We start from the raw sequence: 26099 nt of genomic DNA, 5'->3' as shown, positions 1-26099 counted from the left end.
GTGGAAGTGAAACTGCACAGCGCGGTGCTGCGGGGTCGCCAGCATTTCCAGGAGGAGAGCCACTCTGGAAATGCAAGCCCTCACTGCGCTTTTAAAACCAGGGCTGAGCCTTGGGCTTCATAGTCATCGCTGTATTATGCTGAAAAAATGTACGTGGCTTCTTTGGATCTTGGGCTCAATAATCACTTTGATGTTTTATTTATTGATGCAAAAAGTTCTTGCCTTTCAAGTTTGTTATCTCTCATTTCAATGGACTTTTTCAAAGTATTAAGAAACCGGCTCGGCAGTCCCGTCTACCCTGCCTGAAATTGGCAGGAGATGCTGAAGTGTTACTGGGGCCCCTGGGGGTTTCCTGCCTGCTGATATTGAGCTCAGAAGGAAGCAGAGCCAGCGAGCGGTGGCCCTGAATGTGCAGCGTGCTGGAGGCCTCACGGGGGCCTCTGCAGAGCTGGCTTGGTCCCTCCGGGGACTTCGACTCCAGGCGGTAGGGGTGGTTCGTATTTGGAAATCAGCGCGATTTCTCATCTTTGACCAAACATCTCATGAGGTCTAATCTCGAAATGGACACACATTCCATCTGTGACATCACTGAGCGGTTGGTTTCCATGGTAAATGACAGCCATCAAGGCAGAGGCAAAGTGGAACACCGGGCTTCGGGGGAAGGCTTGCCCAGTGTTTAAAGCAGGGTCCCTACAGACCCCTCTGCCGGCCGCCTCCTGTGCTGGCCTGTCGCGGCCTGTGCAGCGTGGCTCCTCGATGTGCTGCTGTCCGTCAGTTTCTGTGGTTGTCGCCTGTGCTTCTGGGGTGACTTCCCCGACGTAGCTGCACGGACTTGTCAGGGAGCGTTCAGGTCCTCCTAGGAATCTCCGCTTCAGGTCTCCCACCATCCTGAGTGCCCTTCCCGGGGGTGGAGGGCTGCACGTGGACAGTCGCCATTGGTGCGACTGTCCTTTCCCGGGTGTGTTGGGTGCCTTTCAGAAGACTGGTTCACTGCACGGGCCTGGGTCCATGCCTGCATGCCCCCGCCCCTCAGGTCTCTGTCTGTCTCGGCACCTGGCTTTGTGACATGTCTCAAAATCAGGCGGAGCGATGCCTCAGACCTGTTCTTCCTTTTTGGGGCCTTTCGTGGTGTAATGTTAGTTCTGGGTCTGTTTTCTCTATTCCTGTGAAGCTGGTCGTTTGGACTTGGTTAGGTGTGTGTCATTCACACGCTTAGCCGATTTATTCCTCGGTGAAAAGGAAACCCACCCACACCTGACAAAGGTCAATAGGAAAGTGCACGGGAGGCCGCTGCCCTGGACTCCGCACGTCTTTTGCCTGGGCGCTGCTGCCATGGCCGGAGGCCTTCTCTTGAGGAACAGCTGCCCCAACACCACAGCCCCGGTGCCCGAGGACTTGTCTCCAGGTGCTGCTGCTGCTGCTGCTGCTGTTGGTGCTGTTGCCGTCGCTGACCCCCAGGGCCTGCTGCCCTGGAGCCGCCTCAGAGGGCTGGCTGCCATCTACACTGCTGCCACCAAAGCCGCTGCCGCTCCCTGAGGTCCCTGAGGTCTCCTCTCCGGGAGCTGCTGCAGCTGCAACCACAGCCACAGGCCCTCACCTGCTGCTGACCCAGGGACATCTGTGCTGCTGCTGACCCCCTCCTGCTCCACTGTGCCTGCCATTACCGCTTCCACCACTGCCCATTGGGCCGTTGCCGGGGAGACTCCAGGTCTGGTTGCACGCGGCCACGTCCATTCTGAGATCTCATTCAGAGCCTGGGGTTTGTTTGGGGTGCTGGTAGGTTTGCTGACACTGCCATCTTGGGGCTCAGCCACCTCTGTCAGGGGACACTGACCAGGACCTGGAGGTTCAGTGTTGGGGTGCCTGTGGGTTTGGCTGCCCCTGGGGTCTTCCTCCTGGGAGTGGGGTTGCCACTCTGGTTACCGTCTCTCAGGGTTGCTCCTCCCTGGTGGGCTCTCTCCAAGTCCCAGTGGCCTTGAGATCTCAGAATTGCAACGTGGCCAAACCCAGGGCTTCTGAGGCCCAGATGGTGAGAGAGTGACTGGATCTGCAGGGCCTCTTGGGTCAGACAGGCTGGTGTGAAGTCAGGGACAGGGCAGAGGGGCTTCCAGAGACAATTGCTCAAATTTCCCCCGAGATTGATTTTGTTTTTATTTTTTCCTTCTCTGGCATCTCTCTCCACCATATTTGGAGCAGGGTGTTTTTGTGCATCAGTTTGTTGAATACGGTAAGATAGGCAAGGTGTTTTGCAGTTCTGCTGCATATTCTACATATTCTTAAATTTTTAATTTTTTCCTTCTCTTTGTATGTATTCTTCCTCTCTTATCTGTCTTCCTGGATTCCCTTCTGACCTTTTCTCCACCTACCAGTCAATCTCTGTTGATTGTTCTTCCACTCTTACTGTGCATTTTTGCTTCTGGCTTCTCTCTTTCTCCCTCATGAACACCATGTCCGTCACTGTTTCTGTTCTTTATTTGACTACTAGTTGAGATTGTAAATCCATTTAGCAAATTTTCTGTCTTTATAGTGGACAGTGATTGAACTCATCATTGCTGTTTATAGTGAGAGGACAGTGGAACCCTTGCTGGGAGCTATTGGATTTGAGGCTGTATATTGTTTGCACTGGGGACTGATGATGTTGATCTCCCTCTTAAAGACAGGATAGTGAAAATCTTCACTGACGATATAGGTCTACAGGGTACAATCCGTGTTGCCTCAGACCTGTATACTAGATGGGAACACACACAGGCAACATGAAAAAACAAGGGAACAAAATGCCACAAACAAACCAAGATGTCCCAATAAAAGAATCCACTGACAACACAGTAGAAGAAATATCCAAGAAGAAGTGTAGAATGAACATAGTTAATCTGATCTGTGAAGTAAAGGATGGTATAAAGAGTGAAATCAAAGAGAAAATGCAGGAAGTGAAAGATCACTTTGATAAACAGATTGTGAAAAAAATCAAGCAGAAATCCTCAAAATGAAGGAATCAATAAATCAAATTATAAACTCAATGGAAAGCATCACCAACAGACTAGATCATTTGGCAGACAGAACCTCAGACAATGAAGACAGAAGATTTAATATTGAAAATAAAGTCGACGATGCAGAGAAGATGATAAGAACCCATGAACAGAACTTCCAAGAATTATGGGATAACATGAAAAGCCTAAATGTAAGAGTTATCTACATCAACAAAGGAGCAGAAATACAAACCAAGGGAATGCACAATCTTTTCAATGACATAATATCAGAAAATTTCCCAAACCTAAAGAATGAAATGGAAAATCAAATACAGGAGGCTTACAGGACCCCAAATGTACAAAACTACCCACACCAAGACACATAATGAAAATGACTGAAATACAGAATAAGGATAAAATCTTAAAGTCTGTGAGAGAACAAAAAAAGCAAATTACATATAGGGGAAAACCAATGCAGATCTCAACTGATTTCTCAACCCAGACCCTCAAAGCTAGGAGGTCATGGAACAACATATTTCAAGACCTCCCATGCTCCTGGATAGGCAGAATTAATATTCTCAAAATGGCAATACTACCAAAGGAGTTATACAGATTCAATGCAGTTCCTATTAAAATCACAATGACGTTCTTCATAGAACTAGAACTAGAAAAAGCAATCAAATTTATTTGGAAAATCAAGAGACCCAGAATAGCCAAGGCAGTCCTTAGCAAGAAAAGTGAAGCTGGAGGCATCACAATACCAGACCTCAAACCATACTACAGACCTATAGTAATAAAAACAGCATGGTATTGGCACCAAAACAGAATGTAGACCAATGGTACAGAATAGAAGACACAGAGACAAACCCACATAAGTACAGGTATCTCATACTAGACAAGGTGCCAAAAACATTCACTGGAGAAAAGATAGCTTATTCAACAAATGGTGCTGGGAAGAGTGGAAATTCACCTGTAACAAAATGAAATTAAACCCTTATCTCTCACCCTGCATGAAACTCAATTCACTGTGGATCAAAGGTACTAGAACAGAGACCCTGTGACTTCTAGAAGAAAAAGTAGGCCCAAATCTTCACCATATTGACCTAGGACCTGACTTCTCTAACAAGATCCCTAAAGCACAAGAAGTTAAATCAAGGATCAATAAACTGGGATGGACTCAAATTAAAAAGCTTCTTTTCAGCAAAAGAAACAATAATGTGAAGAGAGAGCCCACAGATTGGGAGAAAATCTTTACCACATGCACTTCAGATAAAGCATTAATCTCTAGGATATATATAAAGAACTCAAAAAACTTAACACCAAAAAACAAAACAAAACAAAACAAAACAAAAAAACCCCCGATCAATAAATCAACAAATGGGCTAAAGAACTGAACAGACAACTTCACAGAAGAAGAAATATAATCAATAAACAAATATATGAAAAAATGTTCAACATCTCTAGCAATTAGAGAAATGTGAATCAAAACTACTCTAAGATTTCGTCTCACTCCAATGAGAATGGTAATTATTAAGAATACAAGCAGCAATAAATGTTGGTGAGGATGTGGGGGAAGGGCACACTCATATGTTGGTGGGAATGCAAAATGGTGCAACCATTATGGAAAGCAGCATGGAGATTCCTCATAAAATTTGAAATGGAACCACCATTTGACCCAGCTATCCTACTCCTTGTTTTATACCCAAAGTACTTAAAAATCAACATACTACAGTGATACAGTCACATCAATGTTTATAGCAGCTCAGTTCACAATAGCTAAACTATGGAACCAGCCTACATGCCCTCTAAAGATAAAGGGATAAAGAAAATGTGGTATATATTCAATGGAACATTACTCAGCTTTAAAGAAGAATGAAATTCTGGCATTTGCTGGTAAATGGGAGTTAGAGAATATCATGCTAAGTGAAATAAGCCAAATCCAAAAAACTAAAGACCATATGTTTTCTCTGATATGCGGAAGCTAATTCACAATAAGGGGTAGGGGGGATAGGGAAGAATAGTTAATTTAGATTAGGTAGAGGGGAGAGAAGGGAAGGGAAGGGGATTGGGGGAAGGAATGATAGTAGAGTGAAACAGACATTATTACCTCATGTACATGTATGACTGCATGGCTGATATGATCCTGCTTGACATGTATAATCAGAAAAATGAGAAGTTACACTTCATTTCCGTATGATCTATCAAAATGTATAAATGCACTCTACTGTCATGTACGACTAATTAGAACAAATAAAATAAAAATTTTTAAAAAATACATAAAGAACTCCAAACCAGAAAAGAAAATTAATTAACGAAATGGGTAGACTGTTTGAATAGACAGTTTTCCAAAGAAGACGTGCAAAAATGAACAATAAGAACATGAAAAGACGCTCCATCTCTGACACTGGGGTGTGCAAGGCAGAACCAGGGTGAGCTATCCCCTCACACTATGGAGCCGGCTGTCATCAAGGAGCTGAGCTGAGTGGAGCCCGTCCAGGAAGAACATAGGAGCTGGAACTCTGCTTGGGGTGGAGTGTGACGGTGCAGCGCCGTGCACCATGGTGTGCGTCCCCGGACATCGAGGAGAGGAACCGCGCACGGTGGTGTGTGTCCCCCGACGACGAGGAGAGGAACCGCGCACAGTGGTGTGCGTCCCCCGACGACGAGGACGGGGACCGCGCACAGTGGTGTGTGTCCCTGGACAAGGAGGACGGAACTGTCACGGCCAGCACTCCCAGGCCTGGGATGGCCAGAGGGCTCCACTTTGCTGCACACAGCATTCCATACGATGGTCAGGACACAGAACCAACCTGGGCTCCCTCCAGGGATGGAGGGTGAGGAAAAGGACATGCACACATGGCCTGGAATACCGTGTGGCAGCCCTGTGGCCTGGCAACAGGGACGGGCCTGCAGAGCTTGGTGCTCATGAGCAGGCCAGTCCACAAGGGCAGTGTAGTATCACCCCAGCCACTGAGGTAACTAAAAGGCCAATGCTCCAAACAGTGGAGTGCGATCGTCGGCGTGTGGAGGGGAGATGTGGAGCTGCCCTCCCTGCATGGAAAGCTCTACTTCACCAGAGGGCTGAGTTTCTGAGAGCGGCACAGCACCTGCCTGCGGTGAACAGCCCTGGACAGTACAAGCGGAGACTGCTGAGAGTGCGGGTAGCTCATGCCAGTGTTCTGACCGCAACCAGGTGTGGCCGGCATTTTAACACCTGCGTGTTGGCACTGGGGACTTTTCATGTTGCAGATAAGAGCAGCCCTTGATGGAAGCCCGTGGCTGGAAGCAGCCGGTGAGAAGAGACATGCAAATACATGGTCAGCACTGGACGGTCACCTCCTCTGGTGCACAGTGGTATTCGCGTGATCTGGAAACTGTTTTTCCCTCTCATGCCCACAGGGAACCTGGGCAGTTCTGCTCCCTGTTTGAGCTCTGCTGTCTTCCCCTGTTCACACACCGTAGGGTCTGGGGGAAGGTGACAAGTGACCATTTTGGTGTGAGGCATGTGCCAGAGGATGGTGTCAGCTGCAGGGGGCTCTACTGTTTATAAAATGAAGCATGTCCTCAAATTTGGCACCCAGTTTGATCGGATGGCCTGGAGGCACGAAGGAGGCATCTGAAAGATGATTCCCGCTCCTCTGTGTAATCAGATACCCAACAAGAAAATCAGACTCAAATGTGATCATCAAAAGGGGGCTTTTTATGAAGATTACATGCAAAAGATGTTCCATCCAGAGCTCAGGAGGCTCCACCAGGGCTAGGCAGCATCCAGGGCGGGCCGTGGGAGCCGCCGCTCCCCCAGGGGAGGCTGCCCGGAAGGGCTGAGACCCGGGGCGTCTCTTCAACACCAACCCACAGAGACCAGCGGCAAAGGGCTGGGGAACCAGCCCTACCCCTCCCACCCACCCTAGATGGTCCAGCTGGAGCGGAGGAGGGCCCGGCCGCTGTCTGAGAGGAAGGAGGCCCTGTAAGCCCCCTGGGAAGCCTCTCCAGGCCCATCCTCTTCTGCCCAGCAGGCCCTCCCCACCCGAGGACCCCATGCTCAAACTGTGGCAAAGCCTCTGTACCTGCAGTGCCCAGACTGTGGACCGGCTCACACGGTCCCTCACTCATGGGCAATGCTGCACATCTGAGGGGCACGGCCACCGGGAGAGGGCAGGGGCCTGTGAGGGCCAGGCAGTGAGGGCAGGTGTGGGCATCTCAGTGACCATGTGTAAGTGAGGCCTGATCAGAGGGCAGTAAGCCGTGAAGTGCAAGCAGAGGACTGGAGGATCCTCTAAAGGACAATCTGTCCACAGGCCAGCAGAGGACCCCTCCACCCCGTGGGTTTCCATGGAGGATCTTGACCTCATTGACCCTCTCCTGTTTGACCTAAGTCTCCAGACATTTGTCTCCTGAAAGGAAGCCCCGGAGCAGCAGGCCATCCCGGAAGAGCTGCAGGCTCTGCCCTGCAGACCGGGGCCCACAAAGATCTGAAGGGTCCTTCTTGGGAAGGCTGACAACCAGAGGGTCGCACAAGCCCCAGTGAGTGTAGGGGCTGAAATTACCCTCTTGTGGTGCAGAGGGCACCCGTGGCTCTGCCTGGGCCGTTGCCGAGGACAGCAGGCCCGCCTGGCTTGCCGGAGTCCGGATGAGGGAGCGCGGGCCCAGGAATCCCACTCTCCAAGTTAAAAGCAGTCTTCTGCCCCACCGATTCCTCCTTTCTGCTCCCCAGTCAGGGACCAGACCTGAGCTTCGTAAGCTTCCCCAGGTCTCCATGGTCTGCAGGGCTCAGCAATGAAGTCTTTAAAATGAAGAGGTCTGATTGGGCGAGCACACTGCAAACTAGCGAGGTATTCTGGTAGGAAGTCCATGTTGGGCAGTTGTGGAGTGGACACAAAGCAATCTGCACAAGAAACCGTGTGCGAAGTCATACGTGTGGTGCGCTTTCAGAAGTGGTGGTTCTTGCAATGGCTGAGAAAGCTGGGCTCAAATTCTGGAGCAAAGACAGGAAGAGGCGCTAATCAGTCTCTTTGGCCCAGGGAGTTTTGCTTGGAGAGGGCACTGGGAGATGCGCATGGCTTCCAGCCAGCTCCAGGGCCAGCCCAAGTGGCCCAGGCATCCAGAGCCTTCCTCCCTGGACCTGCGTGGAGGGGAGCCAACTTGCTGCGGTGTGCACTGCCCACTCCCGACATCACGACACCACAAGCTGTCCTGCTCCAGAAGCCCTAGGGTGGGCAGCCCCTCCAGGACCGTTATGTAAAGAGCGCTCTAGGAGCCATTGGGCAAGCCCCTGGGAGTAGTCAGTACCTTCTTCCACACACATCAGGCTGAGCCTGAGACATAACACGGCTTTGCTTCCCAGTGAGTGGAGGATAAGACTTCAACATGCAGCGGTGCTTCCCAGTGAGTGGAGGATAAGACTTCAACATGCAGTGGTGCTTCCCAAGTGAGTGGAGGATAAGCTTCAACATGCAGCAGACAGCTCCATTGTTTGGTTGTTGCCCGTGGGTCCCAGGGTGCGTGCGTTACCCCATGCTCCTCTGCGGGAGCCGAGTGTGGATTCAGGAGGAGGAGATCTGACAGGAGCCATCTCTGGAGAGACTGTCCTTCACTTGTTTGCTGTCACCTTGATCGTGAAGGCTGTAGACTCAGTGTTCTAGCACGTAGTCTTAGCCACAGGACAAGACTCGGCCTCAGAGGCCAGAGTCCTCAGAGAGCACGTTCTCCTCCTCCTGAAGGATCGTCTGCCACTGGCTTCACCTGAGAGGAAGAGACTTAATGAGACGTAGGAAGGCTAACGCCATTCCTGATTCATCACCGTGGCCAGCAGTGCTAACTGCCCCCCGGCATGGGAGGGGAAGGCCTGCAGCTCCCTGCCTCTGGGCCTCCCATGCCTCTGCACTCCCAAACCCACCGTGGCTCAAGGTAAAGGGGCGGAACCATCCCGAGGGGTTGCAGGGGTGGGGTTGAGCCATACATGACGGGGTTCACGGGAACCCCCACCCTGCCTTCCAGTGTGACTGCGCCTTGGAGGACAGGACACACCCCACTTTGGGTGGCATATCACTTGGTTTCCCTGGGTCTCCGCGACTGGGTGGGATAGGATAAGTGTGTGACTTTGTTCACATCTCAGTCAACAGAGAAGCCAGAGGCCATAACTTTTCTGTTTGTTTTGTGTTTAAAGCACAATAGCGTTGCATCTGTCAATTGAAACACCAGGGAAAGGGGAAAGGGGACTCAGACCCAATGGGGGCCTGAGTTTGCAATCGGTGACTGTTTGCCTTGCAAGCCAGGAGACCCTTGATCACCACAGACACACGATTTTATTACAGGTAAGAAAAGCAGGTTGCATTTCCCCATGTCGAGAACCCAGTGGAAAGCATTTGTCCAAACACCTTCATTCACTCTTACACAAGCACCTCCAAGTGGAGGTCTGGGCACAGGGAGCTCAGCCGCCTCAGGACGCTGGTGACACTGTGTGGGTGGCAAGCCTCTGGGCTCCCTCTGTCCCACCCACCCTTCTCATTGCCACCCAGCTCTGGTGCATCTTCCTTGGGGACAGTGTCCTGCATAGCTAGCTGGCGTGCTGTGGTGTCTTGGGTGTCTTACGGGGTTGGCCATCTTAAACCTGGGCACTGTGGTGTCTGTGTGTGCTGGGGTGAGTGAAGACTTAAGTGCTGAGGACTTATTTAAAGAGGCGTGGTGCAGAGAATGACCCTTTGAGTCTCACCTGAGCTTTTCCTTCACCAGAAACCATGGTCTTACTCTCAAGTCCGTCCAAAGGGGTGTGAGGCCCTATCATGGATGTGCTGGACGGGCCCCGGTCCAGTGGGTCCTTGATATAGGGCACTGGACAAGGGGGACTGCTGCGGTGGCCACGTGGAGGTCATGGAGGCTGGGCAGGACTTGAGAAGCTGCTCTGGAAGGCCAGGGTGAATTTGCCGGAGAAGAGCAACCCCGGGGTCTGTGCTGGTAACAGGAGTGGCACATGTCTCGTGAGCTGAGGGGCAGTTTGAATTTTAGAGGGTGAAGTCTTAACTACCTCCAAACCTTACTGTTACCAGAGAGCAACTGTCTGACCCCAGTCCTCATGGGCTGGGTTAGAGGGCCCTGGGCCGTGGGGTGAGCCCTCAGGCACAGAGTGACGCCTTCCTCTTGGAAGGTGGGCCTGGACGAGTTGGCATGGGAGTGGCTGTCTCAGGGCCAGCTACACCTCAGGTCTGACCACTCCAACACACAGTGGCTTCCACCTCCCATCATGCACAGGGGCCCTTGCCAGAGCAGTCACCTAACTTTGGGCTTCTGGTCTCCAGAACTGAGTCAAAGCAAACCTTTCTTCTTTGTAAGTTCCCTGGGCTCAGGTATTCTACTACAGCAATGGACTGAGACACCCTGTTGCAGCGGGGTCAGGTCTGTCAGAGCCTCCCTTTCTTATCCCCCCTTTCTCCAAACCACGTAAAGAGAATCCCCGGCCACTGAGCCGGAGAGACTTGTCAGCTCCCAAGTGCATGGTGTGTTTCTGGGGTGCCTTGGACTCCTTATAGAATGTTCCAGGAGGAGACATCCTTGACCTCAGAGCCCATCTTGGTTTCCAGTCAGCACTGCTGACCCACATCTGAAAGGCCCTATGCCTTCAAGGTGATGGGCAGCCAGACGTGAAGCTCAGCGTGGGGTGTGCAGAGAGCGAGTGTAAGAGATGCTCCCGGGTGTTGGTGTTCCAGGACCCAGCAAGACGTCACGTGCATGGGGTGCGTGAAGGCGTCCACCTGTGGGTCAGCCTTCATGGCAAGTCATGTTCGTCCTTCTGCACTGATTCATCCTGCTCAGAATGTGACACGGCCTGGGAATTCCAGGTCATCCTAAGACTCACACGCTCACGTCCCTGGTGTACCTGCTTGTGCCCGTGCATCTGGTGTGGGTGTAGGTATGTGGCAGGCTTTTAAGAAGGACAGCCTGCTAAGGTGGGTGTCGGTGGTGGATGAGTGGTATGAGTCTGTCACTGGTGGTAAGTGCTGGGTGTTCTGTAGCAGTGAACACAGTTTGACAAGCAGTTTCATTATGTCCTGTAATAACAATATCAGAATTAATTTAAAAAACCCACCAGGCGCAGCAGCAAACACCTGCAATCCTAGTGGCTCGGGAGGCCGTGGCAGGAGGATCGTGAGTTCAAGGCCAGCCTCAGCAAAAGTGAGGCTCTAAGCAACTCAGTGAGACCCTGTCTCTAAATAAAAAACAGAATAGGGCTAGGGATGTGGCTCAGTGGTCGAGTACCTCTGAGTTCAATCCCTAGTACCAAAAAAAAAAAAAAAAAAAGATCCACAGACAAAAAAGTATTTTGTGGGAGTGTTCTGACCTCTCTGTGTATCAAACTCGGCAGATGTTGAGCTAGCGTTTTGATTTTGATCAATCCCCTGGGTATGCAGCACTTCCTAGAATCTGACCTAAGCACCAAGCGCTTTGCCGGTCCGCGCTGTCACTCCCCCGCCAGGAGGAAACCACGCAGCGAATGGGGGCTGTCTCTGGCTCGTGGAGCGTTCACCACACTGCACAGACCCTGTGCGCCGCTGCTCCTGCGGTCCAGCGACAGGGCTGCTTCTGCTCTTCCCCCGACTGCCCGCCCACCTTGAGGTGAACGAGGAGGCGGCTTGCAACCGGCACCCAGCACCAGCCTGGAGCAAGTCTCTCCTCTCAGAGTGAAAACCGTGATGCACAAATGGTTTAAATTACGTCAAAACTTTAATTACAGATTTTCCCCACTCCACAGTTCTACACATCGTGCTTCTCTTTTTGCACAAGTGCCACCTCAGCGGCGGTTTAGCTGACCCTGGCAGGCTGTCCTGCTGTGCACATCCACACCGCATCTCTTCTTTTTTGACACGAGAGGACTGAATTGCAGTCCAAACCAACTCGCCAGCACAGAAAACGCAGAGGAAATCTGTCCCCAAGGAGGGCGGGAACGGCCATGGCAAAAGGGCAGGAGACCTTGGAGCCCAACAGCAGCTTCCTCCACGCTCGACTCAGAAAAGTAAGGACGGGGAGCCGTCCCTCTGCCCTGCAACACACCAGCCGAGGCCGCGGCCACAGCCGCCTGCAGACTTGAGCTGCAGGCCCTGCTGTGTAGCCGCTCAGGCCGGGACCAGGCTGGCCCGAGTTCAAAGCAGAAACATCAAACGAGCTGCTCAGGACTCTGGGCTGCAGGGAGGGCAGGCGGGGGCAACGGCCTCAGCTTTCAAGTGCATCCGAATCAATGTCCTTCCTTTGTTGCAAACAAGATCTGTAAATGGTAAGAAATCCTGGTTTAGAAAAAATACAACCTTCTAAAGACTTCTATCTGAGGACGTTCCAATGCAGAGTCCAGAGGGCAGCGAGGGCGGCCAGCGGCGGCGGCCAGGCTGCAGTGCCTGGTGCCCGGCTGCGCGGGTGGCTGCGACCGTCTTCGGGTGAGTCCTCTGCTCTGGGTGAGGAGGAGGCACACTGGACCAGCGGCATCTGGTAGGAGGTGGCCCTCTTCTCCGGCCTGTCTGGGCTGGACCCGTCGCTGGGCCTTTGGCCGTTGAAGAGCAGGTAGCGCCCCCGGGCATCCTGTTCCATCTTGAAGATCTCGTACTCCGTGTGAGGTAGCTTGATGCCCAGGGCCACGCAGCCGTTGGTGTGTGTCACGTCCTGCTGGATGCCCACCTGCCAGGAGCCCTCGGCGCCACACTCGTTCCCGTTGAAGACGTTGAGGAGGGAGGCTGTGGCCGCATCCATGGGGGTCACCTTCATGTGATTCACTGCATGGGAGAGAGGAGAGTCCGTGACTCCAGGGGGCAGGTGGGGGCACAGACGCTCACCTGGTAAATGCTGGGGTGTGCCAGCCCAACAAGGCCACAGCCCTCCTACCCGGCCGCTGGACATCGGTCACAGGCTCTCTCAGGTAGGAAGAGTCGCCATGCTCATCTGAGTGGGAGTCACTGCGAATGCAGCCACTCAGCCCTGCATGGCCCCGTCCTACACCACAGATGGAACCAGCTGCAGGTCAACAAGGCCAGAGGAGCTGGGTCCACACCGAACACCAGTAGACTGTCCCTGTTCCCCAGACGACACCGTGCAGCCAGCACTCACATCGCAGGGCATGACGCTGCATCAGGCAGGACCAGCCTCCTGGGGTGCCGTGGACGTGCCCCAGGACCACGCAGGTCACACCAAGCACTGAGCAGTTTTACAGGAGGGGCTCAAGCAACTCGGATTTGGGGATCCTTGGGGTCCTGGGGCCAATTCCCTGTGGACACTGAGGATGGCTGCATGCAGGTGTGGCCAGAAAACACCGCATTCAGGTGTGAATGCCAAGCCCAGTCTGCAGCTGAGCGTGCTTCTGAGCGTTGCATCAAGCTGCTGGGGAAATTCTTGAGCTGTCTCTTTGGGAGCAAAAACATTCAATAAAAGCTGGAATTTAGTTTTTATGAAAAGTGTGAACATGTCTAAAAGTTTTGCTGTCAAACATCTATATTAGCGTAAGCGTTCTCATAAATTAATACAGGCCCATAGATCCAGCACCTAAAGTGGGTTAGTTCACAAGTGAGAAAAGCACAAGTAATAAACTAAGCAGAAACCCCAGCCCTGGCGGAGGCTCTACCGGGTCCTCCAGGGCAGCGCGTGCTGTTGGGACAGGTCTGGGGGACTCTGCAAAGGGTGCTTTCTCAGCTGGTCTGCCACCACCTGTGCTCGGGAGCAAACCTTCCTCTCTAGCCGGGCGCTGGGACGTTCTAGTGCCGGCCTGGGTGGTCAGGAGTCTCACCAACGGGTCTAGAAGGCCACCTGGGAGTCACACCCAGTACGGAGCCATGCCTCTTAACTGGCATGACTGGGCTGATACTGGTTTTTCAGAGGTTCAAACTTAAATCCTAGGGACAGTGGAAGCCTGCCTGCTTGCCCCCTGGGTCAGGTGACAGTGCTTGATCTGGCCCTTGTGATGACCTCTCACATGCAGGTCCAGCTCAGCTTGGAAGAGACCACTCCAAGCACCCGAGGGTCGCTATCGGTCACTCCTCACTGCCCATGGAAGAAGGCTCTCTGGGATAGCCCAGGACGGCCCCAGGGTGTGTGGCAGACTGAGGTCTCGCTGACAGTGATGGCCTTGTGGGCCACACCTGACACCTGCCCACCTGGGGGGCATGCTCAACCACCCTGGGGCCCGCAGGACAAGACTGAGCCCCGGCCCTGCCCAGGGCAGGAGGGACTTGGGGCTCTGAAGGATATCCCTGGGAGAAATGACTCCGAGTCCCCCAGCACCCCGGGCAGGAGAGGCCCTTCCTCGAGGGCTCCGCCTCAGGGAGGTGCCCAGAGCTGTCTAGCCCCGGGCAGGGCAGGCGGCTGCCTACCTTTGAACACGAACTCCGTGCCTCCCAGGACCCTGGAGGACAGGACGCCGCGGCTGTAGCGGCCGCGGGCGTAGATGGTGAAGGTGGGGTGCTTGCACACGGGGTCCGAGTAGTGGTAGTAGTGTCCCTCCCAGGTGTGGTTGTTGTCGTGGAAGATGAAGTGGCGGGTGAGGAAGAGGACCTCGGGCCGCACCTCGCAGCGCTGGCTCACCCACTCCCCGTGCAGCCCGATGGTCAGCTCGGCCTTCGGGGGCAGGATGGGAGGGTGGTGCTCGTCTGACCGGTAGATGATCCGACAGGCCATGCAGGCGTGGTCGTGGTTCTGAGGGCAGGAGACAAGTGGTCTTTGAGATCGTGAGTCCCCACAGCTGGGTCCCCGTCACTTACAACACGAACTCCCCAGAGGCACCTGGAGCCAGGCTGTGGTGCACAGAGGGAGAGGTGTGTGTGTGTGTGTGTGTGTGTGTGTGCGTGTGTGTGTACGTGTGTATGTGTGCATGTGCATGTGCATATGCGTGTGTGCAGACATGTAGGTGCAAGTCACATTCACCTGAGTCAGACCTGCCTAATACTCCAGCTGTGATAGGGACTCTGTAGAATCTTATGAGGTTTCCAGACCACAAAGGAAGGTGACGATCACAGACCCACGAGGGCTGGCAGGGTGCGGGGACACCTTGAAAGGCTGAGCTGTTCAGAACGGGGTAAGGTAGCACCTGAGTATAAAGCAGCTACCATGTGACCCAGGGACTCCCTTTCCAGGGACATGGCCAAAAGAATCCAGAGCAGCGCCCTGGACACCAACCCACATGCCTACGGTCACAGCACCATTTATGGGCACCAAGAGGTAGGAGCAATCAAGTCCCTGTCCAAAGATGGACAGAAACCAAGTCAGGGTCTACATTCACAGCAGAATGTCACTGGCACTGCCAGTCCAGGGATGAGCCTGAGGACCTCATGCCGAGTGAAGAGAGGTACCTGGAGTCTAGAAATCCAGGGACAGGAGCAGGAGGTGGCAGGCCTGGGGGTGTGGGGTCTGTGGGCAGTTTCCAGCTGGCATGATGGAGACAGCCTGGTGGAGAGTGCAGAGGCTGCACGCTGTGGACACAGTGGACACCACTGACCTGCACCCTTCAAACTGGCCACGAGGGTGTGGAGGTCAGGAGCGCGGGTTCTGACCCAAGGCACAGGACTCCTCCGAGCCAGGGCCTGCCTCGCCCTGGACGTCTCTGCCATTCTGCTCATTCGGGGGTGGCCCCAGGCCCGCGGGGCTCACAGGACACTGGCCTTGGAGCCACGCTATCCTCTGATCAGGGCTGTGGCCGGGTCAGGGAGCAGGCAGCTCGCGTTCTGGAGGATGCTTGGCTCCCTGCCCTGTGCTCCAACCCAGGCAGGTGATGGCTTGCACTGCGGCATTTGGCTCCCCAGGTCAGAGACTTCAGTCAGCAGCGTTGCTCACGTGACGTGGGGGGACTGCTCTTTGGTGAGACGCTGCCATTCTTGGAGGGGGTGGGCAAGGGCAGAAGCGGCTTCCCAGTGTCCCCTCCACCTTCCCCGCCAGCAGAACTCCGTGCTCGGGGACTCAGGCCTCCTCAGGTGAGCTGCGCTGCAGGTGGGGAGTGTTTCCCTTCTAACATGGCTGTGGTCTGTGAAATGTCCCTGCAGCACCCTGGGCCCGGGTGCTGCTGCAGGGTCTCCTGAGGGCTCTGGGGGCCCAGGGGAGGACTCGAGCTGCCCCAGGAAGCCACAGTGAGAAGCAGGGGCCATCCCAGTATGCGGCCCATTAGGGCTGTGCAGGCCGGGACCAGCCACGGCGTCACAGCTGGGGGCCTCCGGAGAGCCCTTCGCTCCTTGTCAACCTCCTCCCTGTGCGTGGCGGCCACTTGCATAACCGACAGAAGAGGGAATGGCGGAGGCTCCCACTCGGGGCACCTACCTGGGGTGAAGCCCAGACAATGGCCTGCTCCCTCCTTTCTGGGCCACTCTCAGAGGCCCCCGGGGCGAGGAAGGACAACGGAGTTAAAAGAGCAGCTGGATAGAGTGGCTCCGTTGTGCATTTCCCCAGTCAGTTACTGCTAGCTGCAGATTCTGGAATCCTCACCCCGAACAAGGGATTCTGATGGCTCAAGTCCAGAATGGAAGGTCAACACAATGCCTGAAATGCCCAGCTGGGGTCCTGTACTCCCATCAGGGCTGGGACGCCACCGTGGTCTGCACTGTCCTCATCAAAACTGCCTGCTGCCCCAGCTCCCGGTCCACACTGTCCAGAGAAACCCAGCCCAGAGCTTGCATTCAGCTCGCCGAGACGTCAGAGGACAGTGGGACTCCTGTCCTGGTGCTCTTCAGACAGGCCGTGCAAGGACCGGCGACTGGCCCAGCACCACCTGTGGGGGCCACCCTACTGGAAAGAGGAGCCGCAGGAGCTCAGTCGGTCAGGGCAGGAAAGGTGCAGCCACTGGCTTCAGAGTATCCATGAGGACCGTGTGCCCTGCCCTCTGGAGCTTGCAGCTGGCAGGCACGCGTGCCGGCCTGTCCCTGAGGTCCTCAGGGGCTGCGTGGGCTTCCCTGGCACCATCCCAGCCCACCTGCCCTTCCAGCCACGCCCCACACTCAGTCTTCCATCTGTGAGTCGGACGTTTAAAAGCATCTACCGTGACTGCTTCATTTCTGGCCATTCTAGAAACTGAGCTTCTCAATCCACGAAAAGATGTGCTTTTCCAACACCAGGATCAATTCAGGAAAAATCAGAAAGCTGCCTGGACAGGAAAAAGGGACCTTAGCTCTGTGACCAGTGCTGCTGGGATAGTCCTGAGGATCAAGTTCCTTTCGGTTCTCTCAGGAGAAGGTTCAGGAGAGTGGTGGTGGGCACAGCAGTCATCCGGGCTATTCCAGAAAAGCACCATGCTGCAGTGCTGGTGCTTGGTGCTTCAGAGGATCTCTCCTTTAAGAATAACAGGCAGGGGGCCTGAGGTTCAGATGAGGACCTGGCTGACCTGTGGTCATCTCATGATGATGCTGGTCATGGATGGGTGCTTCTGTTGGTGGCAAAGAAAAGCAGCCAGGCCTGGCCTCTACTTGTTGGGTTTGGGGATTTAGGGTCGTGCACAGGGACCAGGAGAACCTGGCTGGTAGGTGTTGGTCTTACCAAATTCCTATAGTCGCTCCTTTTGTTTTGTTGTGGTAAAAAATGCATACTGCAGAACTGGCCATCCCAATCACTGTTAAGTACACAGTTCAGTGGCAACAAGGACACTCACGCCAAGGGGCAGGCCTGGCCACTCTCCTCCTCCAGAGCTTTGTACCCCCCAGCTGAAGCTCTGTGCCACTGAGCACTGCCCCACCCGGCCCCATGGCCCCACCCACTTTGTCTCTGAATCTGACTACTCCATGTGTCTCTTACGAATGCAATCACACATATTTTGGGTGGTGGGGACCGGCTGATGTTCCACTGAGAGAGAGGGGGAGTGTGTGAGAGAGAGAGAGAGACATCTCGTTCATTCACTTATCTGCTGACTGACAGACTCAGCTGGCTCTGCCTTTGGCTACCGTGGATGAGCAGCCAGGAAGCTGGGCCACTGAACATCCGAGTCTCTGCCTTCTATCTTCTTGTGTTATCCCCCAGAAAAGGCACAGCTGGGTCACATGGTAATACGACTGTGTTTTGTTAATAGCCATTGTGATGGGCAACCTGTGTCCCAGGCTGGTTCCAATTCCGCTTCCCTAGTGACCCAGAAAGCGGACCAGCTTCTCTTGTGCCTCCTGGTCATTTGTACGTCTTCTTTCATAAAGGTCAAGTAGGGGCTGGGGCTGGGGCTCAGTGGCAGAGTGCTTGCCTAGCGCGTGTGAGGCACTGGGTTCGATTCTCAGCACCACATAAAAATAAATGAATGAAATAAAGATCTATCAACATCTAAAAATTATGTTGTTAAAGGTCAAGTTGACCACTTGTTTTTAAGGTTTTTAGTTTTCGGGAAGGGTTGCTGACTAGTTAGTTTTTTAAATGACTCCTTGGGTACCATTAGGAGCCAAAGATGGCAGAGATGATGGGGGTCCCTTGGCCTGTTGTGGGTGCTGTGAGCCAGGCACAGATGTACCCAATCTCTGACTTGAATTAAAATTAAAGAGACCTGCAGGAACAGTTCCCGGGAAGCAGAAGCAAAGCCAACACCCGGTGTCCGAAGCTTCTCTTCCCGATATGCTTCTTTTGAACAGCAGCCTTTCATGACTAAGAAACAGAGACAGACTGCCTGTGGAGCGTTTAACACCAACACTTCTCCGCACTGTGGAAATATCATCTGCTCCGTGAAATGACTCTTTTGTTTTGATCCACATCATGATACATGATCTCACTGGGAAGTGTCCTTTCCCGGGCTCACCGAGTTGGCATTGACATGAGTCCACTTCCCTGGATGTAGGAAGGGCTATTTAAAGTCCGTTTCTACACACAGAATATTTGAAGGTTAAAAGCAGGGGGGCCAGAACATGTTCCTGGTAGCTATTCTTTCCACAGCAGGGGCCGTGGGTGTGGCCCAGTGGTAGGGCACTTGCCTAGCTAGCTCAAGGCCCTGGGCTGCAACCCCAGCACTACAGAAAAGAAAAGGAAAAAAGGTTTAATTTGAAGGGGGAGGGAGAAGAAAAAAGATCCCCATACAAGAAACCTCTAAAAGGAAACATCAAGTTATTCTAGAAACTAGAACCAGAACTTCGGCCTTCTGAGTGAGCACTGCTGTCGGGCAGTGTGAAATCTGCCCCCTCTGCCTGATCCCTGCACACTCCCTGGTCACGAGTCCCATGACCGCACCTTGCAGTAGGGACCCTGGATCCCAGGGGCTCCAGTGCACCTTCTCCTTATGATCCCACCGAGAGAGACCAGGGGAACATCTTCCAGCCAAGGCGACTGAGGCACAGAGGAAATCGTGGATCAGGTGAGACAAGAGACTGGGGACTCATGGGTCTTGGGGCTGGCTGAGTCCCACCTCCTCCCTGTGCTGCCTCTCAGGCTGGGGTCCTTCAAAGAACAGATGTCCCCGGCAAAGACTCCGGCCTGGGGCAGCCTCCTGGGCTGAGCAGGGTGGGGACTCTCCAGGCTCTCACCCGTTTCCGGCCAACGTTTATTTCTGGAGAGCTACTCGGTCAACAACATCTGCTCCGGGTGTCCACTTGTGTCCATCATCTTCCCAGAATGGAAGAAGTTGCTTGAGAGGGTCCTGTTGTGAACAGACCAACCCCAGAAGGAGGCCGGACACAATGTAAGCCTCCCAAAGCTGTGTCGGAGGAGAAACAGGAACAGATCCTGGAAACGACCACCCAGGGTTCCGCACACAGGACAAAAAACACATTCCCATTTCTCAGAGAGAAGCCCTGCTGGCCAGCGGCCCATGTCGAAGCTTTTCTTGCAGCTCAGGGTGTGCGTCGGGTTGCATTTCTGCAGTAGATAGCCTGGGTGTGCATCCTTCGTGGGTCTTCTCCACTGCACTGGAGGTTCTTTGAGCCTGAGACCAGAGTCCTCTCTGGTATCTCCTGGGACATGGGCAGAATACAGCCACACAGGCCCTGGAGACACGGGGGCTCCTGGTCGACAGGGTGACCGAGAGAAAGCTGTCGGGCGACATTCAGAGTGAGCGGAGCACCAGCATTCCTCACAGCGGAGGGGGTCTGGGCACTTTCCAGACTGGATTCTGGGAGCCTAAGACCCGGGTTACGTGGATCACCTGGAGGGACCAGGATGATTCTGCTTCCTGAAGGAAGCAGAGGATGAGTGTGGCTAAGTCTCCCTGCGACTGCGGCTTTGGGTTCAGACTGCTGGGGCCAGCTGTCCACCTGCCGAGTTGGAATAAAAGCTCCTGCCCTAGAAATCCAAGTCCTGGCCCCCAGGGATGCCCTAGGAATCGGGCCTTGGGAGGGGTTAGGGCACCAGGTGGGGCCGCAGGCACGGGATGGGTGCCCTCATACAGAGCGGGGGAGGAGGCATCTGCACCCTCCACGCTGCCACCCTTCCCTCGGACTCCAGCCTCCCGAGTGTGAGGAGCACGTGCATGGCGGGAGCCACCAGCCGGGGGCCCTGATCTCGGCACCCTGAGCTGGCTCAGACAGCCTGCTCCCGCAAGCGGGCAGCATGCCACGTGAGCACTGTAGCACACTGACGCAGCAAACGAGCACCCTGCAGGAGGCGGGCGTGTGCGCTAGGCACGGGCGACGCGGAGAGGGTGGAGGGACACTGCAAGCAACCCACAGCCTCCTACCAGCATCTGTGAAGGGGTCTGGGCCGGGAGGATGAGGACAGAGGGAGAGGGGCTGACTGATGGCTTTGGGCCCTGGTGTTAGATGTGTCCCCCCCAAAGTCCACACACTCAAAACGTACCCCCAAACTCAGTTAATGATATTTCAAGGTGGGGCTTCTGGGAGGTAATTAGTGTTAGATGAGGTCATCAGGGGCCCTAGGATGAAGACAGACTCCAGCTGGCACACTTGCTCTGTCATGCCAGGCGATGCCTCTGCCACACCAGGTGCCAGCACCTCGCTCTTGGACTTTCCAGTCTCCAGAACCAGAAGCTAGCCAAACCACTATGTTTATAAGTCCCCCAGTCTCAGGTATTTTGTTACAGCAACAGAAAACAGCTTTAGACACTGTATCTATTTGCCTGCTGAATGCTGAGGGGAGCAAAAGCCAACAGAACACTCTTCTATGTCCTAGAGTTCAGAAGGGACACTTAGGGGTCCTCAGGAACAACATGATACTTCTAGAAATGGGTCTCCTAAGATGCTTGCCAAGGCTCACTGAAAAGTGAGCTCGCAAGGCCTTTCCTATTTTAGGAAATATGGATAATCCTACAGAAGCTCATCTGGCCTCCACCTTGCTGCTCAGACCCGCTGGACTCAACAGTTAGAAGACAGGGACCATAAGAAGCTGGATCTTCAGGAGAGCTGACTTTAAGATTGGTCGCAGAAGAAAATTCATATTCATTTTTACTAGATTATTTCTTCTACTCCTAGGTATTTTAATTCATTTAAATAATTGAAGTCAATTAATATTAAGAGTTAAATGGGCTACAAATCCCAAGGACCCCTGGTGTGGCCCTCCCTCCCCCTCAGTGCCCACGCTGCTCAGCTCACAGCCCCGGAGCCAGGAGCGGAGATGCGCTGTACAAATGGCCGATTTCCTGCTTCTTGGGGTTTCGTCCTGTCCTTTCAATGTTATTGCCTTTTAAGGGATGAAATGTTTACCACTTGCATTGTCCCTGACAACAAATCTTTCCTGGTCGGCTAACTCCTTAAATGCAGCGACCCTGCATGCCTGTCTGTCTCCACACACTCTGGAGGAGTCAAGGGATATAAGGATCTGCATCTGCAATACCAGGGCAGCTGGCAGTTCTGCGGGCAGCCGTCACGTGACGCTGCATCCCCGGAGCAACCCTGCGTTCCAGGCCCTGCTGACCCAGCTGCCACTCTCCTCTCACGCAGCAGGCCGCGAGCTGAGCACTGCATCCAGGGAGCCCAGGGTCCTCCGGGACGCACCTGCACCGGGACCAGCTCTGAGACGATTTCAGGTGGTGGCCCCTTGGCCCTCTGGTCCCCCAGCACCTCCTGTGTCTCCCATCACCTCTGCAGACCCCTTTTTTCCCCACACAGCAGTGGGAGAGGGACCAAGGATGCTTCCACAAGCACCTGGACACTCCCCTTCCCCACTGACACCCCACCAGGAGCACAGCAGGCACACACCCAGAGACAGAGCCCCCTGCCCACTAGCTGGGTTGAAAAGCCACCTCGGCCAAAGTCCCTCTGATGTTACCAACACCAGGAAGTCAAAGAGTTCACTTGTGTTTTTCATTTACAATCATCCCTCTGGATCTGTGGGTTTTGAATTTGAGGATTCCACTGTAGATCAAAATATTAGGGGAAAATCTACCTCTTCTGAACATGGAGACCTTATTCCCTAAACCATACAGTTCAAGAACTATTTGCCCAGCATTTATCCCGTGTGACGCATCACACGTCATCTGGAGATGATTTAGGGCGTGTGGAGGATTGTGTAGGGTCTTCGCAAATGCGACTCCACTTTATATAGGGGCTGGAGAGCCTGCGGGTTTTGATGTGTGCAGGATGGTGTCTGGAACGGATCCCTGTGGTCCCAGGATGACTGAACTCCACAACAGGACAGTGGCCTTGCAAACCTGTGTGGACCGCCAGCCACATCAGACAGTTCAGAGAGCACAGCGCTGCTGCTTCTCAGGGGGGCCTGGTGATTCCTCGCCTGGCTGCTTGGCCCCACTGCTGCCAGTCTGCTGGGGACAACAGTCAAGATACCCGGATGGGAGAAGCTGCCTGGTTTTCAGACAGCCCCTTTGACTCACACCCTGTCGTTAGACCAGAGCAGGATTTTGGAGGAAGACCATTTTCATTTGCTTGCAAGTCTGACCCTGAGGCTCTGGCAGTTCTGTGGCTCCTGGCAATCATTTGCTTTTAATTACTGCTGGATTCTACGGCTGCAGGAATGAACCTGTGCCCACCCGTCCACTGTGCGGCTCTGAAGTCCTGGGCAGGGACAGCGGCTGCCTGGTGCTGCGCTACCTTTAGGCACAGCGTCTTTGGGGTTATTTTAGGCCTTCTTCGTTTTTCTTAAGGAAGAGTGGCCAGTTGCCTCCTGAAAGAACCCTCTGCACACCTGAATCTCTGCAGACATAATTTATTTGCCAGAGGACTCAGTCTCTCAGCAAAGCTGCATAAGGCTTAGAAAAACAAGCTGGCTTGAAGGTTCTATTTTTACCTGGTGTCCTGTTTCCACAGAGGCTGAGACTAGTGGTTTCAAACTCACTTTAGCATTTAAACTAATTTTCAGCCAGGTCTCTATGGACCAGAAATTAGGGGAGGCAGAAAGCTCAGAGGAGGAAGCTCTGGCCCCTCCTGGCAGGCTGCGGGGCTTTGAAGACGCTCCCTGGCTCCTCTGTCCTGGGCCAGGTGGCCGCAGCTGCCCCACAACCTGCTGTAGCAGTGCCCCCGGGCACCTGGCCACTGGGGCTTCCAGCTCGGATAGACACCAACGGCCAAGTCCGTCTACTCCTCCGCAAGGCTGTCCTGGGGAGGATCAGAAAACTTCCTGAGGACTCCGCAGCACGCTGCAGGCCAAGAGGTACACGGAGGGTCAACAGGAGAAGAAGGGCCCTTTCAGCTCCCATAGCCACGCCGACCGACCCCGGCCAGCCTGGCCAAGCAGCTGCACTGCTCCCAGGGCCCGGCCTTGCTGGCTTTGGAAGCCCAGGCCCTCCTCCCGCCAGGCCACCGACCCCACCCCTGGCCTCCGCGTTCCTCAGAGTCCAAGCTGTGCTTTCTATTTTCTGTAATTTTAATTCTGTGTGGTGAAGGTGTTGGGTAATAAGAGGTCATGGCACAAACTGCAAAGGTAAAACAATAATGTCCCCTCCGCTGGCCCCCTTCTCACGGCTGGGCAGGCCTTCTGGGCCTGATTCCTGTCCTGCTGTTCCTGTGAGTTCACACGAGTGGGATCCATGGCTCATGCTGCGCCACGCCTTCCCTCACTTGCTGTTTTACTTAGTGCATCCTAGATAACATCTGAGTTCCTCAGTTCTTTCCACCCTTCATTTTTCTGGAACCAGGGAATCAGGCCTGGGGCTTCAGAGTCTATTTCTTAAGAATCCGGGTAAATGTTCCCACAGGGGCCTCAGCAGAGTGAAAGGAGAAGATGGAAGGAAGCGCTTTCCTGCGGCGCCTGGCACCACGCTCTGATGTCCTCGCCAACCGCCATCCCCACCCCACACCAGCCACGGGTGCACGCAGAGGAGACGGAGGCCAGACAGCACCCCACATGCTGATCCCCCCACCCCCAGATCTGGTATTCTTACCATCTTGTAGCAAAGAAAAAGTCCCAGGAGGACTGAGACGAGGACTGGACTGCAGGACGGCTCTCAGCGCCCAAGTCCACGCTCTTGCCAATTCATCCAGACCATGGTTTAAAAAACCAAAACAAAACCAAAACAAACCAATTCTTGGCGGGGTGGGGGCATAGCTCCATGGTAGGCGCTTTCCCAACACGCACTAGGGCCCCAGCATCGCAACAGCAAAACAAAACAAAAACACTCTTCAACTTTGTTTATAAAAATTCTACAAAGATCAGCATTCCAACTACCACCCCAGCTCCAGGCCCCCAGGGCCAAGTGAGTCCTGGCACACTGGCTCCTCTTGGGGGGACACTGACCCCAGGGAAGGTCCTCCCAAGCTGGACCAGGGGAGGCCAGGAGGATCCACTGGAGCTTCTCAGCTCAGCCGTGGGCCAGACCCCCAGGACCTCCCTGGAGGAGCCACCCACGCCTACAGCAAGTGGAGACCCCCGAGTTTGGCAAGAGAGGCGGGAGGGTCCCTCCTGCGCCCTTTCAGTTCTACAGAGAGCTTAGGAGACCAAAGAGCCCACGGGGACACCTGCTGGAGAGGAGCCCCACCTGGACCTGGCGAGTGCAAGCAGCACCTGAGGTCGGCTATGGGGCGACGCCAGCCTCCTACTAGCACCAGGCCTCGCCTCTCCCCAAGTTCTGGCTGCCTGGCTGCTTGAGGGACTCTGCTGGAGAGGGTGTGGGCATGGGCAGGGCTCTGCCCGCACAGTAGGTCTTCAGCAGGTGTGGAGGAGGCGGTGGAGGCTGCTGCTGGCTGAGCTGGAGTTTCTGGGTGACCTGGGGGCCACTGTCATTCCTGACAGTGCCTTCCTGCCACCAGAGACAGAGCTGGCTGCCTGGTACTCAGAGGAACCAGCTGTAGGCAAGTTCCCTTCCCTAGTATGCAGCTCACCCAGAGGCCAGGAGAGGCACCGCGTGGCTAGATACTCAGCGGTGACTGGAGATGGCCATCAGCCACAAAGTCCAGAATGTCCTGGAAGCCATGAGCTGCGTGGTTTTCCCAAGCAGCCCACCCACACCTGGCCCAGAGCTGCCCTTGTCCAGGCCCGACCCTGGAGCGCAGGTCCTCCTCTCCAGACCCTGGCCGAAGAGTGCATGCTGGGGGGCAGAGCTCTGGGCTCCTCCCTCGGCACATGCCAAGGAACCCCTGGAAGCCCACCACCTGCCACGAGGGGCCCCTTTGTCGCCTGCACCTGTTCAGGGCCTTCGAAACTTACGGTCAGAACAAACAGGCCTGGCTCCTGCATCAGGATGAGCCCCAGGGCACTGCGAGCCCTCCTGGTGGGCTGCCAAGCCAGTGGGCAGGGAGTGCTGGGTCTGAGGGCCGGCCCTCTGTGGGCCTCCCACACAGGGCACGTCCCTGAGAAGCACCCAGAGGAAGCAGCCTCCACCATGTGGCCTCTGTGGCAGATTTCCACACCTGCAAGAAAGTCTGCTTTCCTTATAGGAGCTCATGATAACAGACGGAAGAGGAGAGGCAACGGCGGGCACCTGGCTCCGAGGGAGCTCAGGACCTCTAAGGAAAGCAACAGATGCAAGTGCACAAACCACCGAAAGTCAGCTGGTGCCCCGCGAGGGCAGCCACTGCTCCGGTGCACCAGCGAAGCCTCGGGATAGCCAGGCACAGCCAGGGACACTCTGCCTGCTCCTCCCATGAGCGGCAGGCACACGGGCAGCTGCACGCTGACCACCTTCTGAGTCTGTGAATCCCACACAAGTACTGCAGAATCACTCGAGAAGAAAAAGCCACGGTCCTGGTTTCCTGCCCTCCTGCTCGGTCCTCCCTTCCGGTCACACTGACTTCCCATTTCACATGGTGAGGTGGAAAGACCTAGAAGGAGGTTCAGAGTCCAATTCCTGCCCCGAAACTCACCCCTGGGGATCAATGGGAC

The 26099-nt window shown here is 54.4% G+C and overlaps 1 protein-coding gene across 1 annotated transcript in view; it reads right to left on the bottom strand.

Annotated features, from left to right (window-relative positions):
- Nucleotides 1-11662: 11662 nt before the first annotated feature.
- Nucleotides 11663-26099, bottom strand: part of APCDD1 (APC down-regulated 1) — a 29271-nt gene continuing 14834 nt past the window's right edge. The window contains exons 4-5 of the mRNA XM_079108871.1: nt 14309-14630; nt 11663-12721 (exon numbers count right to left, since the gene is read on the bottom strand). Of these exons, the coding sequence (XP_078964997.1) occupies nt 12276-12721; nt 14309-14630 (768 nt within the window). The 3' untranslated portion in view covers nt 11663-12275. The remainder of the gene's footprint in view (nt 12722-14308; nt 14631-26099) is intronic.

Source organism: Sciurus vulgaris (assembly GCF_902686455.1).
Source record: "Sciurus vulgaris genome assembly, chromosome: 13".
NCBI classification, from domain to species: Eukaryota; Metazoa; Chordata; class Mammalia; order Rodentia; family Sciuridae; genus Sciurus; species Sciurus vulgaris.
This window is presented reverse-complemented; position numbering and strand designations above follow the sequence as displayed.